Below are 14,505 nucleotides of genomic sequence, written 5' to 3'. Positions count from 1 at the left end.
CAAGAGAGGATGGCTTTCACTTCGGCAGTGATAAATTCATGAACTTCTTTGACGAAAAGAGCTAGCTAGCTAGCAAGCCAACATCCACAACCATGAGCTCAATAATAAGCGACTCGCCTACTAAAGAAGAGGTCTGCTGGACGGGAAAAGAATCTCTGGGACTGAATATTGAATATTAAAGAGGAGGAGATGACTGTCACAGTCAAAGAAAACGATAAAGAAGCTTTCGGAATGAAAGAAGAAGAGGAGAAAGATATCACATTAAAAGAAGAAGAAGAGGAGAAAGATATCACATTGAAAGAAGAAGATAATGTTACAGTGAAAGAAGAGGAAGAAGCTTTCAGGGTGGAAGAGGAAGAGGATGTTTTAGCGAAGGAAGAAGAGGACGTTTTTGTGGTGAAAGAGGAGGGGGAGACTGGAGATCTGATTAACACCAGTGAGTATTGTCTTAAAAACTAGGGCACAAATTCTGCAGTTGTTGAACTAATGTGTGGTTTTAGAGGGGCATTCTACTGAAGTTCTACACTTGAATAATTTATTTTGTACTGTAGAAATTGTTAAAGCTACAAAGACTGGGGGCCACCTATAAAACGTTAAACAATGAAAAACAGCGTCTCTACAGGGAGAAGAAGAAAGCCCAGATTAGAGAAAAGGCCTGGAATATAATAACTGCAGAGAGGAAATGCACTGCCAGATCAGCCAAGCCTGAGGCAATCGAGAGAAGATGGAGAAATGCACTGCCAGATCAGCCAAGGCTGAGGCAGTCGAGAGAAGATTGGGAAATGCACTGCCAGATAAGCCAAGGCTGAGGCAGTCGAGGGAGACGCAGAGACAGAAGATAGGGAATGGAAAGTCCAAGGAGGAGGCTGTAGTTGTTTAACATGCACGTAATAACAGACATCTCTGAATATCTCTTTCTCTAGTGCTTTGTTCGATCTCAATACTCAACATCTCATGAGAAAAGAATTATGATTTGAAAATCTCAATGGTGTTTTTAGGTTTTTTAGTTTTAGTTTTGTTATAAAGTCATGTCTTATTTTGTGACATTTGGTTGAAATCTTGCCTTTCGGTTTCTTTTCAAATAATGAAGAGGACAGAATCAAGACAGGGAAGGATCATTTTGATCAGGCTTAAATGTTCTATTGTTCTACTGGCCACGGGTGATTGAATTTAAGCAGTAAGGCACTCAAACCCCTGTATTATCGTTAATACCACACAACTAAGGGCTGTTCATAGCCCTTTCCACTCGCACCCGTGTACCAATTTAAAAAAAATCCGATTTGGACACTGATAATCTCCTAAATTGGAAGACGGCGGCTGTACATGACGTCGGAGCTCAGGCTCTCCGCTTCACAGCTCTGTGAATGGGTTTAGAATGACAGCCGTTCTGAACTGGAGCACTGCGCGACAAGAAGTTGCCCCCATCCCTCCAGCTGATTGGGCAACTTTTGCTAATGTTTTGTTGTCTGAGTGAGGGAAATGCTGTACATTATGAGGACTCCATGTATTTTGAAAGATGAGACGTTGAGGATTATAATAAATGCCGCTTTGATGCCACACAAGAAAACCAAAGCACCCGTGAGTCCAAAATGCGCTCTTCAAAATGTCCATATCATAAAACGTGTGCATTGTACAGTTACAAGACGACATGGTGTAATACCCTGGGTTGTCCTGAACAGAATGAATGAACATTACCGGTCGGCCATATTGGCACTCGCCAGTAGGAGCAGTCCTCCATAGGAATGAATGAAATTCGACAGAATGTTCAAGAAAATCTCCCGCAGACAACACATCTGAATGCACTCATGACTCCATTCTATGCCCACCAACATTACCATCTTCTTCTCTGAATTGCCTTGTGAAAGCCAAACACTGTAAGATCGTATTTTAGTCATTTAGCTTGTCGTGTTGGCAATAGAACAAGGGTACCAGTACCAAGTCCATGTGCAGGGGTACGAGGAAATAACTTAGTTATATACACGGGTTACGAGTACCGAGTCCATGTGCAGGGGTACGAGGTAATAACTTAGTTATATACACGGGTTACGAGTACCGAGTCCATGTGCAGGGGTACGAGGTAATAACTTAGTTATATACACGGGTTACGAGTACCGAGTCCATGTGCAGGGGTACGAGGAAATAACTTAGTTATATACACGGGTTACGAGTACCGAGTCCATGTGCAGGGGTACGAGGTAATAACTTAGTTATATACACAAGGTACAAGTACCGAGTCCATGTGCAGGGGTACGAGGTAATTGAGGTAGATGTGTACATATAGGTAAGGATAAAGTGACTAGGCAACAGGATAGATAATAAACAGTAACAGCAGTGTGATGAGTCAATGCAGATAGTCCAGGTAGCTATTGGTTAGCTACTTAACTACTTAGCAGTCTTATGGCTGGGAGGTAGAAGCTGGTCAGGGTCCTGTTGGTTCCAGACATGGTGCATCGGTACCGCTTGGGTGCAGTAACAGAAAGAACAGTCTATGATTTGGGTGGCTGGAGTCTTTGACAATTTTTAGGCCTTCCTCTGACACCGCCTGGTATAGAAGTCCTGGATGGCAGGGAGCTCGGCCCCAGTGATATACTGGGCCGTACGCACTACCCTCTGTAGCATTTACCCTCTATTTAATTGTGTAAAGGCAGGATGCAGGGCTGTGTTCCAAAAAAAACAACTACAAGTGTGCTTGCTTTAGTTCCTGAATGGCACAACTAGGAGAACTAAAAAAGCACCTTATAGCAGAAGACTTCTTTGAGTGATAAAAGTGCATTGAAATGACTTAGGAACTGTGCCCAGTTTAGAGAGGTGTGTGTCCACTTGGAGACACCAGTTAGACCTCTCACTCAAACGCTGTCATTTTTGTTTTATCTTGTACCTACCCCAAATTCAGATTTTGTTATCATCAAATGCAGCGAAAAGTACAGTAAATGTAAAATGCACATGAAATATTCAGTCAGTCTTCTCAGGAGAATTGCTGTCCTCACCCTGAGTCTAATAATTTTCCCCATATCTCCAAACTGTTCCTTTTTACTTGCTATCATGGTTATGCATTCCATATTTCTTCTGTAAGAAACCTTTCAATTTAGCCCTGTCCATATAGGCCAATTCCCATGAGTGTAAGGGGTTAAGCATGATTTGGGTAAGGGGTTACGCGTGACGTGGGTAAGGGGTTACGCGTGACGTGGGTAAGGGGTTACGCGTGACGTGGGTAAGGGGTTACGCGTGACGTGGGTAAGGGGTGACGTGGGTAAGGGGTTACGCGTGACGTGGAGAGGAGCGCCAGGAAACAGCCGTTAAGAGTGTGTTATTCATAGTGATCCACAGGGTTGAGTGCCTTGTTGCGTTTGTAAAATGGTTATTATTATATTATTTATAAAATTGCAACATTGTTGCGGAGGTCTGAGATAGCGAAGTTCATATTAATCCGCTCTGTTGCAAACCAAATGTTAGGCTGGAAGCATGGGTTTAAAATGTCCATATGTTTTTTTTTTGTTGTGGAGATTAGTTTATAAATTGCCTGGCTGGGCTGTGGGACAGTGGATGTGTAGGTATGATTCAAATGGAACTGTTAACAGGTATTACTAGTGGATTATTGTGAATAACTAAGAGCTATCAACCAATCAGCATCCAGGATCCAAACTAACCATTTTATAATGAGGGATCTACAGTAGTCTGGATTAAACCTCAGACAGTTTTATCATGTGAAGATTTTATTCAGGTCTCTCTGTTTAACCAAATACTCTGTTTGTCTTTGACAGGAGAGAGACCAGACTCTCCCTCTGACAGCAGGAAGAGTCCTTCAGAGGAACCAGACCCAGAGACGTCCAAACCAGCAAGACCACACCAATGCTCCCAGTGTGGAAAGAGATTTATCCGCATAGGGCATCTGAAAGAACATAAGAGAACACACACTGGAGAGAAGCCGTATCAATGCTCCCAGTGTGATAATACATTTTTCTCTTGAGGGAACCTGAAATCACATGAGAGAACACACTCTGTAGAGAGGCTATTCGAATGCTCCCAGTGTGGAAAGAGATTTATTTCAGTCATCACATCTGAAAGATCATCAGAGAATACACACAGGAGAAAAAACATTCCAATGCTCTCAGTGTGAAAAGGGTTTTACCTGGGTAGGGAGCCTGAAAGCACATGAGATGAAACACACCGGAGAGAAGCCTTTTCAGTGCTCTCAGTGTGGAAAAAGTTTTACCCGGTTAGGGAACTTAAAAACTCATGAGGTGACACACACAGGAGAGAAGCCTTTCCATTGCTCCCTGTGTGGAAAAAGTTTTACCCATTTATGGAACCTGAAAATGCATGAGAGGACACACAAAGGAGAGAAGCCTCACCTATGCTCCCAGTGTGGAAAGGGTTTTGTTCAGTTAGTGCACCTAAAAAAACATCTAAGGACACACACAGGAGAGTAGCCTCACATCTGCACCCAGTGTGGAAAGGGTTTTGTTCAGTTAAGTGGCCTGAAAGAGCATGAGAGAGAATACATGGAGATTTTAATGAGCATGGAAAGCTTCATTCTGACAGGACATATGTAGGCTGAACAGTAGGACATAGGACAGGTAGAGGCTGCTGAACAGTAGGACATAGGACAGATGAAGGATGAACAGTAGGACATAGGACAGGTAGAGGCTGCTGAACAGTAGGACATAGGACAGATATAGGCCTCTGAACAGTGGAACATAGGACAGATGCACTGATTTTCCAGTGTTATTCATATAGCATGTATTATAGTGTATTGTGTTTGACTTCACAAAATGCATTTCCATGTAAATGGACAATAAAGTATATAATTTTTGGAATTGGAATTACATTCTGAATTGAAATGGAATTGACCCCAACCCTGGTTTTGACTGAGAATGTCTGTTTATGCCCCTTTAAAATATAATTGTACATATGAAATCATACTCAAAAATAGGACTACATTTGTTTTTATGTTTTTTATCTTTAGACATGATCATATCAAACAGGCCTTTGGTTCATATACTAGTTCAGGTATTTCTATTACTTTTCAATACAAGTAATTGAAAATTGGAATGCATTTGAAAATACCACTTGGAAAGTATTGGCATGTATTTACAATTACTTCAAATACATATTGTTTTAAGTATTTGAAATACAGTACTTTCAAATAAATATTGTAATTATTTGGATGTATTTAAAATAGTTGTTCATGTAAAAACTGCTTAACATGTCAGGTCTTATTTCACCCTGTAATCACAGCTGGGCCCTGCGTATACATGTTTACACATTCAGTTTAGGTACAATGATTAAGAAATTACACAAGACAAACAAAACGATCACAGATAACACACAAAAAATTCAGCAGCAGATTGTTACATTTACACATAGGTTATTCCCCTAATAGCACAAGAACTTGCATTACCCGAAGCAGTTACAAGCAATACAAAAAAAAAAATCTCCAATAAATGTTTAAAATTGGCAAGGGGGACAAGAGACTCAAGTTTAAGTTTAGTCTGCAGGCTATTCCATAAGGAGCGTAACAGGAAAAGACAGCCATACCCAACTCTGTGGAGATCACAGGGGCCTCAAGTGTAATCCATGCTTGAGACCTGGTTTTATGAATTATAATTATAATGTTGATGAGTGGTAAATAAGTTTATTCAGAAGTGCTTTATAGACAAACACGAGAACATGTTGTTCTCGTCTCATGGACAGCGAAGTCCAACCCACATTTATATAAAAACAAAAATGTAACCCCCTTTTTCTCCCCAATTTTGTGATAGTTACAGTCTGTCCCATCGCTGCAACTCCCGCACGGACTCGGGAGAGGCGAAGGTCGAGAGCCATGCGTCCTCCGAAACACAACCCAACCAAGCCGCACTGCTTCTTGACACAACGCACATCCAACCCAGAAGCCAGCCGCACCAATGTGTCGGAGGAAACACCGTACACCTAGTGACCTGGTCAGCGTGCACTGCGCCCGGCCCGCCACAGGAGTCACTAGTGCGCGATGAGACAAGGATATCCCTGCTGGCCAAACCCTCCCTAATCCAGACGATGCTGGGCCAATTGTGCGTCGCCCCATGGACCTCCCAGTCGCGGCCGGCTGTGACAGAGCCTGGGCTCGCACCCAGAATCTCTGGTGGCACAGCCCTTAGACCACTGCGCCACCCGGGCGGCGTCCAACCCACATTTTGATATAAAACACAGTGGTGAGTTCTGTGGCTAGCACCCGTAATAAACCTAAGCGCGCAATGATAAGTAGCATCCAGCGGTTTAAGTGTGGATGCCGTAGCATGCATATGGAGAATATCCCCATAATCTATAACAGACATAAAAGTAGCTTTCACAATTTATCTTCTATTTGTAGAGGACAAACATGTCTTGTTTCTACACACAATACCCCATAACGACAAAGCAAAAACAGGTTTGTAGAAATAAAAAAATGAAATATCACATTTACATAAGTATTCAGACCCTTTACTCAGTACTTGGTTGAAGCACCTTTGACATAGATTACAGTCTTGAGTCTTCTTGAGTATGACGCTACAATCTTGGCACACCTGTATTTGGGGAGTTTCTCCCGTTATTCTTTGCGGATCCTCTCAAGCTCTGTCAGGTTGGATGGTGAGTGTCGCTTTCCAGTTATTTTCAGGTCTCTCCAGAGATGTTAGATTGGGTTGAAGTCTGGACTCTGGCTGGGTCACTCAAGGACATTCAAAGACTTGTCCTGAACCCACTCCTGTGTTGTCTTGGCTGTGTGCTTAGGGTTGTTGTCCTGTTGGAAGGTGAACCTTCGCCCCAGTCTGAGGTCCTGAGCACTCTGGAGCAGGTTTTCATTAAGGATCTCTCTGTACTTTGCTCCGTTCATCTTTCCCTCGATCCTGACTAGTCTCCCAGTTCTTGCCATTGAAAAACATCCCCACAGCATGATGCTGCCAACACCATGCTTCACCGTAGGGATGGTGCCAGGTTTCCTCCAGATGTGACACTTGGTATTCATGCCAAAGACTTCAATCTTGGTTTTATCAGACAAGAGAATCTTGTTTTTCATGGTCTGAGAGTCCTTTAGGTGCCTTTTGGCAAACTCTAAGCGGGCTTTCATGTGCCTTTTACTGAGGAATGGCTTCTGTCTGGCCACTCTACCATAAAGGCCTGATTGGTGGAGTGCTGCAGAGATGGTTGTCCTTCTGGAAGGTTCTCCCATCTTCACAGAAGAACTCTGGAGCTCTGTCAGAGTGACCATGGGGTTCTTGGTCAACTCCCAGACCAAGGCCATTCTCCCTCGATTGCTCAGTTTGTCCGGGCGGCCAGCTCTAGGAAGAGTCTTGGTGGTTCCAAACTTCTTCCATTTAAGAGTGATGGAGGCCACTGTGTTCTTAAGGACCTTCAATGCTGCAGACATTTTTTTGGTACCCTTCCCCACATCTGTGCTTCGACACAATCCTACGGACATTCCCCTCGACCTCATGGCTTGGTTTTTGCTGAACTGTCAACTTGGGACCGTATATAGACAGGGGGGGTGTCTTTCCAAATCATGTCCAATCAATTCAATTTTCCACAGGTGGAATACAATCAAGTTGTAGAAACATCTCAAGGATGATCAATGGAAACAGGATGCACCTGAGCTCAATTGTGAGTCTCATAGCAAAGGGTCTGAATACTTATGTAAATAAGGTATTTATGTTGTTTTAAAATATGTCTAAAAACCTGTTTTTGCTTCATCATTATGGGGTATGACACATTACTATGGCATAATCAAGCATGACCCAATACTATGGCAACACCAAGCATTAACCATTACTATGGCATCACCAAGCATGGCGGATTACTATGGCAACACCAAGCATGGCGGATTACTATGGCAACACCAAGCATGACGGATTACTAGTGCTGAGGAAGAATCAGAACGCTTATATGGGGAAACAGGAGTGAAAAATTAGAGGAGAGGTGATTAAGGGAGTGGGAACAGGTGTGGAGGGAAGGGGTGTGGCCTTTGGTAATTGGAGGCGATTAGAGTCATGTATGTAGGGGTGCCATAAACCTTCACAACAGTAAGTGTTTAAGCTAATGGACCTATGTAATCAGTGCTGCACTCTCATGGAAGCCAATTGACATTATATTGTCAACATTGGCTTAGCTACGTTTTTTTTAAACAATTACAATTGTAGTTCATAATGTACATATTCATATTCAGGTCTAAGTCTGTGTATAGGGAAATATTGTCTGTACATTTTTTTTACATTGTTTGCGTTTGTTTCTAAACTCCGTTACCAACTACAGTCAGCAGCAGGCGATGTGAGTCTTTCAGGTGGCGCTTCTTGGGTGACGTATAATCTAGTGGACGGGACAGATCTTCAACAACAACAACAACAACAAAGCTACCGATTCAACCACTTCGGCAGCTTGCTAGCCAACATAAAACCGAAACATTGAAGTTATTTTTAAACACAATCCTGTTAACGTATATACTAGTTCACTTAAAAGTAATTTGCTTGTTCAATTTGTTGAAATTGTTACTCAGCCAAGCACTAAGCTTGTCGCTAATGCAAACTAGCTAGCTAGCTGACAACCCCAACCATGAGCTCACTAAACTACTCCTCCCCTGCTAAAGAAGATAATGTATGCTGGGCGGAGAAAGAAGCTCTGGGGCTGAACATTGTCGTGAAAGAGGAAGAGGAGGATATTACAGTAAAAGGAGAGGAAGAAGCTTTCAGAACGATAAAGGAGGAAGAGGAGGAAGATCATGTTACAGTGAAAGAAAATAAAAAAACATTTGGAGTGGAAGAGGGGGAGGTAGAAGATTTCAGAATAAAAAAGGAAGAGGAGGAGGATGTTATAGTGAAAGAAGAGGAAGAACCTAGAGTGAAAGAGGAAGAGGAGGTGATCTCAATAAAACTGGAGGAGGAAGACGTTTTGGGAGTGAAAGAGGAGGAGGAGACGGATCAAGATCTGATTAACACCAGTAAGTATAGCTTCTTTTGTCCTGCAGGTGTGCACAAAAAAGGAATAACTTGTGGGGGACTTTTATTTGACATGAGGTAAGCAGAGAGGAAGTGTGTCTACAAAATACCCATGTTTCTAAAGTATGTTTAATAATATACTATGTATACAAAAGTATGTGGACACCCCTTCAAATTAGTGGATTCGGCTATTTCAGCCACACCTGTTGCTGACAGGTGTATAAAATCGAGCACACCGCCATGCAATCTTCATAGACAAACATTGGGAGTAGAATGGCCTTATTGAAGAGCTCAGTGACTTTCAACATGGCACCGTCATAGGATGGTACCTTTCCAACAAGTCAGTTAGAAAAATGTCTGCCCTGCTAGAGCTGACCCGGTCTACTGTAAGTGCTGTTATGTATTTGTATTTAATTGGGGATCCCCATTAACTGCTGCCCAGGCAGCGGCTACTCTTCCTGGGGTTTATTATGGATACCCATTAGTTCCTGCCAAGGCAGCGGCTACTCTTCCTGGGGTTTATTATGGATACCCATTAGTTTCTGCCAAGGCAGCGGCTACTCTTCCCGGGGTTTAGTTCCTGCCAAGGCAGCAGCTACTCTTCCTGGGGTTTATTAGGAATCCCCATTAGTTATACTATAAAGTATAGGGAGACACGTAGTCCTTTATTAGGTCCTTAATATTTCAGCTACAAGGTATAGGGAGACACGTAGTCCTTTATTAGGTCTTTAATATTACAGCTATAAGGTATAGGGAGACACGTAGTCCTTTATTAGGTCTTTAATATCACAGCTATAAGGTATAGGGAGACACGTAGTCCTTTATTAGGTCCTTAATATTTCAGCTATAAGGTATAGGGAGACACAGTCCTTTATTAGGTCCTTAATATTTCAGCTATAACGGAGACACGTAGTCCTTTATTAGGTCCTTAATATTTCAGATATAGGGAGACATGTAGTCCTTTATTAGGTCCTTAATATTTCAGCTACAAGGTATAGGGAGACACGTAGTCCTTTATTAGGTCTTTAATATTACAGCTACAAGGTATAGGGAGACACGTAGTCCTTTATTAGGTCTTTAATATTACAGCTATAAGGGTATAGGGAGACATGTAGTCCTTTATTAGGTCTTTAATATTACTGCTATAAGGTATAGGGAGACACGTAGTCCTTTATTAGGTCCTTAATATTACAGCTACAAGGTATAGGGAGACACGTAGTCCTTTATTAGGTCCTTAATATTACAGCTACAAGGTATAGGGAGACACGTAGTCCTTTATTAGGTCTTTAATATTACAGCTATAAGGTGTATATAGGGAGACATGTAGTCCTTTATTAGGTCTTTAATATTACTGCTATAAGGTATAGGGAGACACATAGTCCTTTATTAGGTCATTGATATTTCAGGTATAAGGGAGAGACGTAGTCCTTTATTAGATCTTTAATATTACTGCTATAAGGTATATAGGGAGACACGTAGTCCTTTATTAGGTCCTTAATATTACAGCTATAATATTACAGCTACACTACGTGTCTCCCTATATACCTTATAGCAGTAATATTAAAGACCTAATAAAGGACTACGTCTCTCCCTTATACCTGAGGAGGCAAGTCACCCTAATGGCTCCTGTGAGTCTCTCTGGATAAGAGCTAAATGACTAAAATGTTAGACTGTTCTGATTTGAAATCTCTCCACATTTTATGTCCTTTATTATTACAACTAATGTGTAACGGCTGTCGTAGGAAGGGGACCAAAATGCAGCGGGTACGTGAATGCTCATATTTATCTTATGACGAACATTACACAAAAACAACAAAACGAAAAAACGAACGACAGCTAGACAGTCTTGCAGGCTAAACATAACAATGCAAAAACAACCTCCCACAATTCCCACAACAAACACACCCCTATACATAGGACCTTCAATCAGAGGCAACAAGGAACAGCTGCCTCCAATTGAAGGCCCAATCTCAATTAACTAAACATAGAACTAAACACCCTAGATCTAACATAGAAATACACAACATAGAACCTAACCAAAAACCCCGGACTAATCTAAACAAACACCCCTCTACAAAACACATATACCAACAAACCCCAAACCACATAAAACAAACACCCCCTGCCACGTCCTGACCAAACTATAATAACAAATAACCCCTTTACTGGTCAGGGCGTGACAGTACCCCCCCCCCCCCCAACGGTGCAGACCCCGGATGCACCTCACAAAAAATAAAACAAATAACGACAAAAATAAACCCCTCAAACAAAAGGGAGGGTGGCTACCGTTACCGACGGTTCCCGTGCTACACCCCCCCCTCCCCAATCCTCCTACTGTGGAGGTGGCTCAGACTCTGGCCTTAGTCCCCCCACCTAACCTGTCCACCCCCGCTGAATGCCTCGGGCTGAAGCGCATCGCTGTAGACCTCGGGCTGAAGCGCTTCGCTGTAGACCTCGGGCAGAAGACCGACTCTGGGAGCTCCGGACTGTAGTGCGACTCTGGGGGCTCCGGACTGTAGGGCGACTCTGGGGGCTCCGGACAGTAGGGCGACTCTGGGGGCTCCGGACAGTAGGGCGACTCTGGGGGCTCCGGACAGTAGGGCGACTCTGGGGGCTCCGGACAGTAGGGCGACTCTGGCTGCGCCGATTCCGGACTGTATGCCGTCTCACTCGGTTCCGGACTGTAGGCCGTCTCACTCGGTTCCGGACTGTAGGCCGTCTCTAGACGGGGCACTGTCGCCGGAAGCTCTGGATGGGGTACTGTCGCCGGAAGCTCTGGACGGGGTACTGTCGCCGGAAGCTCTGGACGGGGTACTGTCGTCGGAAGCTCTGGACGGGGCTGAAGCACTGGTAGCCTGATGCGTGGGGCTGGTTGTGGAGGTACCAGACTGGAGACACGCACCCCAAGGCTAGTGCGAGGAGCAGGAACAGGACGAGCTGGACTGGGCTGACGCACTGGAGGCCTGGTGCGTGGTGCTGGCTTTGGAGACGCCATGCTGGATACACGCACCTCAGGGCTAGTGCGAGGAGCAGGAACAGGATACACTGGGCCGTGAAGGCGCACTGACGGACTCGAGCACAGTACTGGCACCACCCTTACTGGCTGGATGCCCGCTTCCCCCTGGCAAATGCGGGGCGCTGGCACCTCGCACACCGACTTGTGAATGCTCGGCCTCGGTGCCGTGCGTATCACCCCATAGCACGGGACCTGACCAATAACAGGCTGCTTCCGATAAGCACGGGGAGTTGGCTTGGGGCTTAACCCTGGCCCAGCCAAACTACCCGTGTGCCCCCCCCACGTGAATACTCATATTTATTTTATGACGAACATTACACAAAAACAACAAAACTAAAAAACGAACGACAGCTAGACAGTCTTGCAGGCTAAACATAACAATGCAAAAACAACCTCCCACAATTCCTACAACAAACACACCCCTATACATAGGACCTTCAATCAGAGGCAACGAGGAACAGCTATCTCCAATTGAAGGCCCATCTCAATTAACTAAACATAGAACTAAACACCCTAGATCTAACATAGAAATACACAACATAGAACCTAACCAAAAACCCCGGACTAATCTAAACAAACACCCCTCTACAAAACACATATACCAACAAACCCCGAACCACATAAAACAAACACCCCCTGCCACGTCCTGACCAAACTATAATAACAAATAACCCCTTTACTGGTCAGGACGTGACATAATGTCTGATTTCGTGACATTTGGTTGAGATCTTGACTTTCAGTTTCTTTTCAAATGATGAAGAGGACAGAATCAAAACAACAAATTATAATTTGGATTTGGATTAAACAACCTAAAATACTGACCTCAGGTTATTGAGGGATCTAGTCTGGATTAAACCTCAGAGGAAGACAGTTTTATCATGTGCAGGTTTTATTCAGGTCCCTGTTTAGTATTTACCTAAATACACTGTTTGTCCTTGGCAGGAGAGAGACCACACTGTCACTCTGACAGCAGGAAGAGTCCTTCAGGGGAACAAGACCTAGAGACGCCCAAACCAGTGAGACCACACCAGTGTTCCCACTGTGTAAAGAGTTTTAAGTGGTTATGTTACCTAAAAGAACATGAACGAATACACACAGGAGAAAAGCCTTTCCAATGTTCCCAGTGTGGAAAGAGTTTTACCCAATTAGGGAGCCTGAAAATACATGAGAGATCACACACAAGAGAGAAACCTTACCACTGTTCCCATTGTGAAAATACTTTTTTCTCATCAGGGGACTTGCTAAAGCATAAAAGAACACACTCTGCCGAGAGGCCCTACCAATGTTCCCAGTGTGGAAAGAGTTTTATTCAGTTAGGGAACCTGAAAAGGCATTTGAGAACACACACAGGGGAGAAGCCCTACCACTGCTCATACTGTGAAAAGATATTTACCCAGCTAGCGAACTTAAAAAGGCATGAGAGGACACACAAAGGTGAAAAACCTTTCCAATGTTCCCAGTGTGAAAAGAGTTTTACAGAGTTTGGGAGCATGAAAAGGCATGAGAGAATACATACAGGGGAGAAGCCTTACCACTGCTCCCAATGTGAAATGAGATTTTCCTCATCATGGTGCCTAAAATCACACAAGAGGACACACTCAGGAGAGAAGCATTTCCAATGCACTCAGTGTGTAAAGAGTTATACCCGGTTAGGGGACCTGAAAAGACATGAGAGGACACACACAGAATGAGCCTCATCACCGCTCCCAGTGTTGCAAGAGTTTTATCTGGTTAGGGAGCCTGAAAAATACACTCTGGAGAGAAGCTTTACCACTGCTCTCACTGTGGATTTAAACTTACCTGGTTAAAGCAACTGAAAGAGCATGTAAGTCCACACCTGAGAGAAAAGTTATCAATGCTCTCAGTGTGGAAAGAGATATGAAATCAAATTATAAAAAGCAGACTCAAAAATAAATGTGTTTTTTATTTCAACACATGACCTGAATATGGAGTATGTCAGAAAGAATGTAGATGCTCTGTGATTAAATTGCCCATTTTAAACTCACTCTCTTTGTGTGTCATTCCTGGAGCCCTACAGAGGGGTATACTACAACACGAGATAGAGGAGATAGATGGAGGGGTAGAGGTAGAGGAGATAGATGGAGGGGGTAGAGGAGATATAGGAGATGGAGATGTAGAGGATATATAAGAGATAGAGAATATTTAGTTTGGAGAGCGTTTGCACATTGCAAGACGTTGCTGAGGATTCAGAATAGAATGTTGATGCCTGGGCCTCCCGAGTGGCGCAGCAGTTTAAGGCACTGCATCGCAGTGCTTGAGGCGTCACAACAGCCCCGGGTTCGATCCCAGGCTATGTCACAGCCGGCTGTGACTGGGAGAACCATAAGGCGGCGCACAATTGGCCCAGCATTGTCCGGGTTAGCGGAGGGTTTGGCCGGCTGGGATTTCCTTGTCCCATCGTGCTCTAGCGACTCCTTGTGGCGGGCCGGGCACAGTGCACGCTGGCTTCAGTCGGCAGCGGGATAGTGTTTCCTCCGACACGTTGGTGCGGCTGGCTTCCGGGTTAAAGCAAGCAGTGTGTCAAGA

The 14,505-nt window shown here is 43.9% G+C and overlaps 1 protein-coding gene across 1 annotated transcript; it reads left to right on the top strand.

Annotated features, from left to right (window-relative positions):
* Nucleotides 1-7,865: 7,865 nt before the first annotated feature.
* On the top strand, nt 7,866-14,257 carry LOC106564047 (zinc finger protein 239). Its single transcript, XM_014130026.2, has 3 exons — nt 7,866-8,033; nt 8,263-8,944; nt 12,901-14,257. Exons 2-3 carry the CDS (start codon nt 8,560-8,562, stop codon nt 13,647-13,649), a joined length of 1,134 nt encoding a protein of 377 aa, XP_013985501.2. The 5' UTR covers nt 7,866-8,033; nt 8,263-8,559; the 3' UTR covers nt 13,650-14,257.
* Nucleotides 14,258-14,505: the final 248 nt, after the last annotated feature.

Source organism: Salmo salar, chromosome ssa02, assembly GCF_905237065.1.
Source record: "Salmo salar chromosome ssa02, Ssal_v3.1, whole genome shotgun sequence".
In the NCBI taxonomy this organism is placed as follows: Eukaryota; Metazoa; Chordata; class Actinopteri; order Salmoniformes; family Salmonidae; genus Salmo; species Salmo salar.
The sequence above is the reverse complement of the archived record's forward strand: the minus strand, read 5'-3'. Positions and strand labels throughout refer to the sequence as shown.

Coding starts and splice junctions, on each gene's coding strand:
- LOC106564047 (XM_014130026.2), top strand. CDS start 8,560: ATGAGCTCACTAAACTACTCCTCCCCTGCTAAAGAAGATAATGTATGC. Junction 8,945..12,900: donor TCAAGATCTGATTAACACCA/GTAAGTATAGCT, acceptor TGTCCTTGGCAG/GAGAGAGACCACACTGTCAC.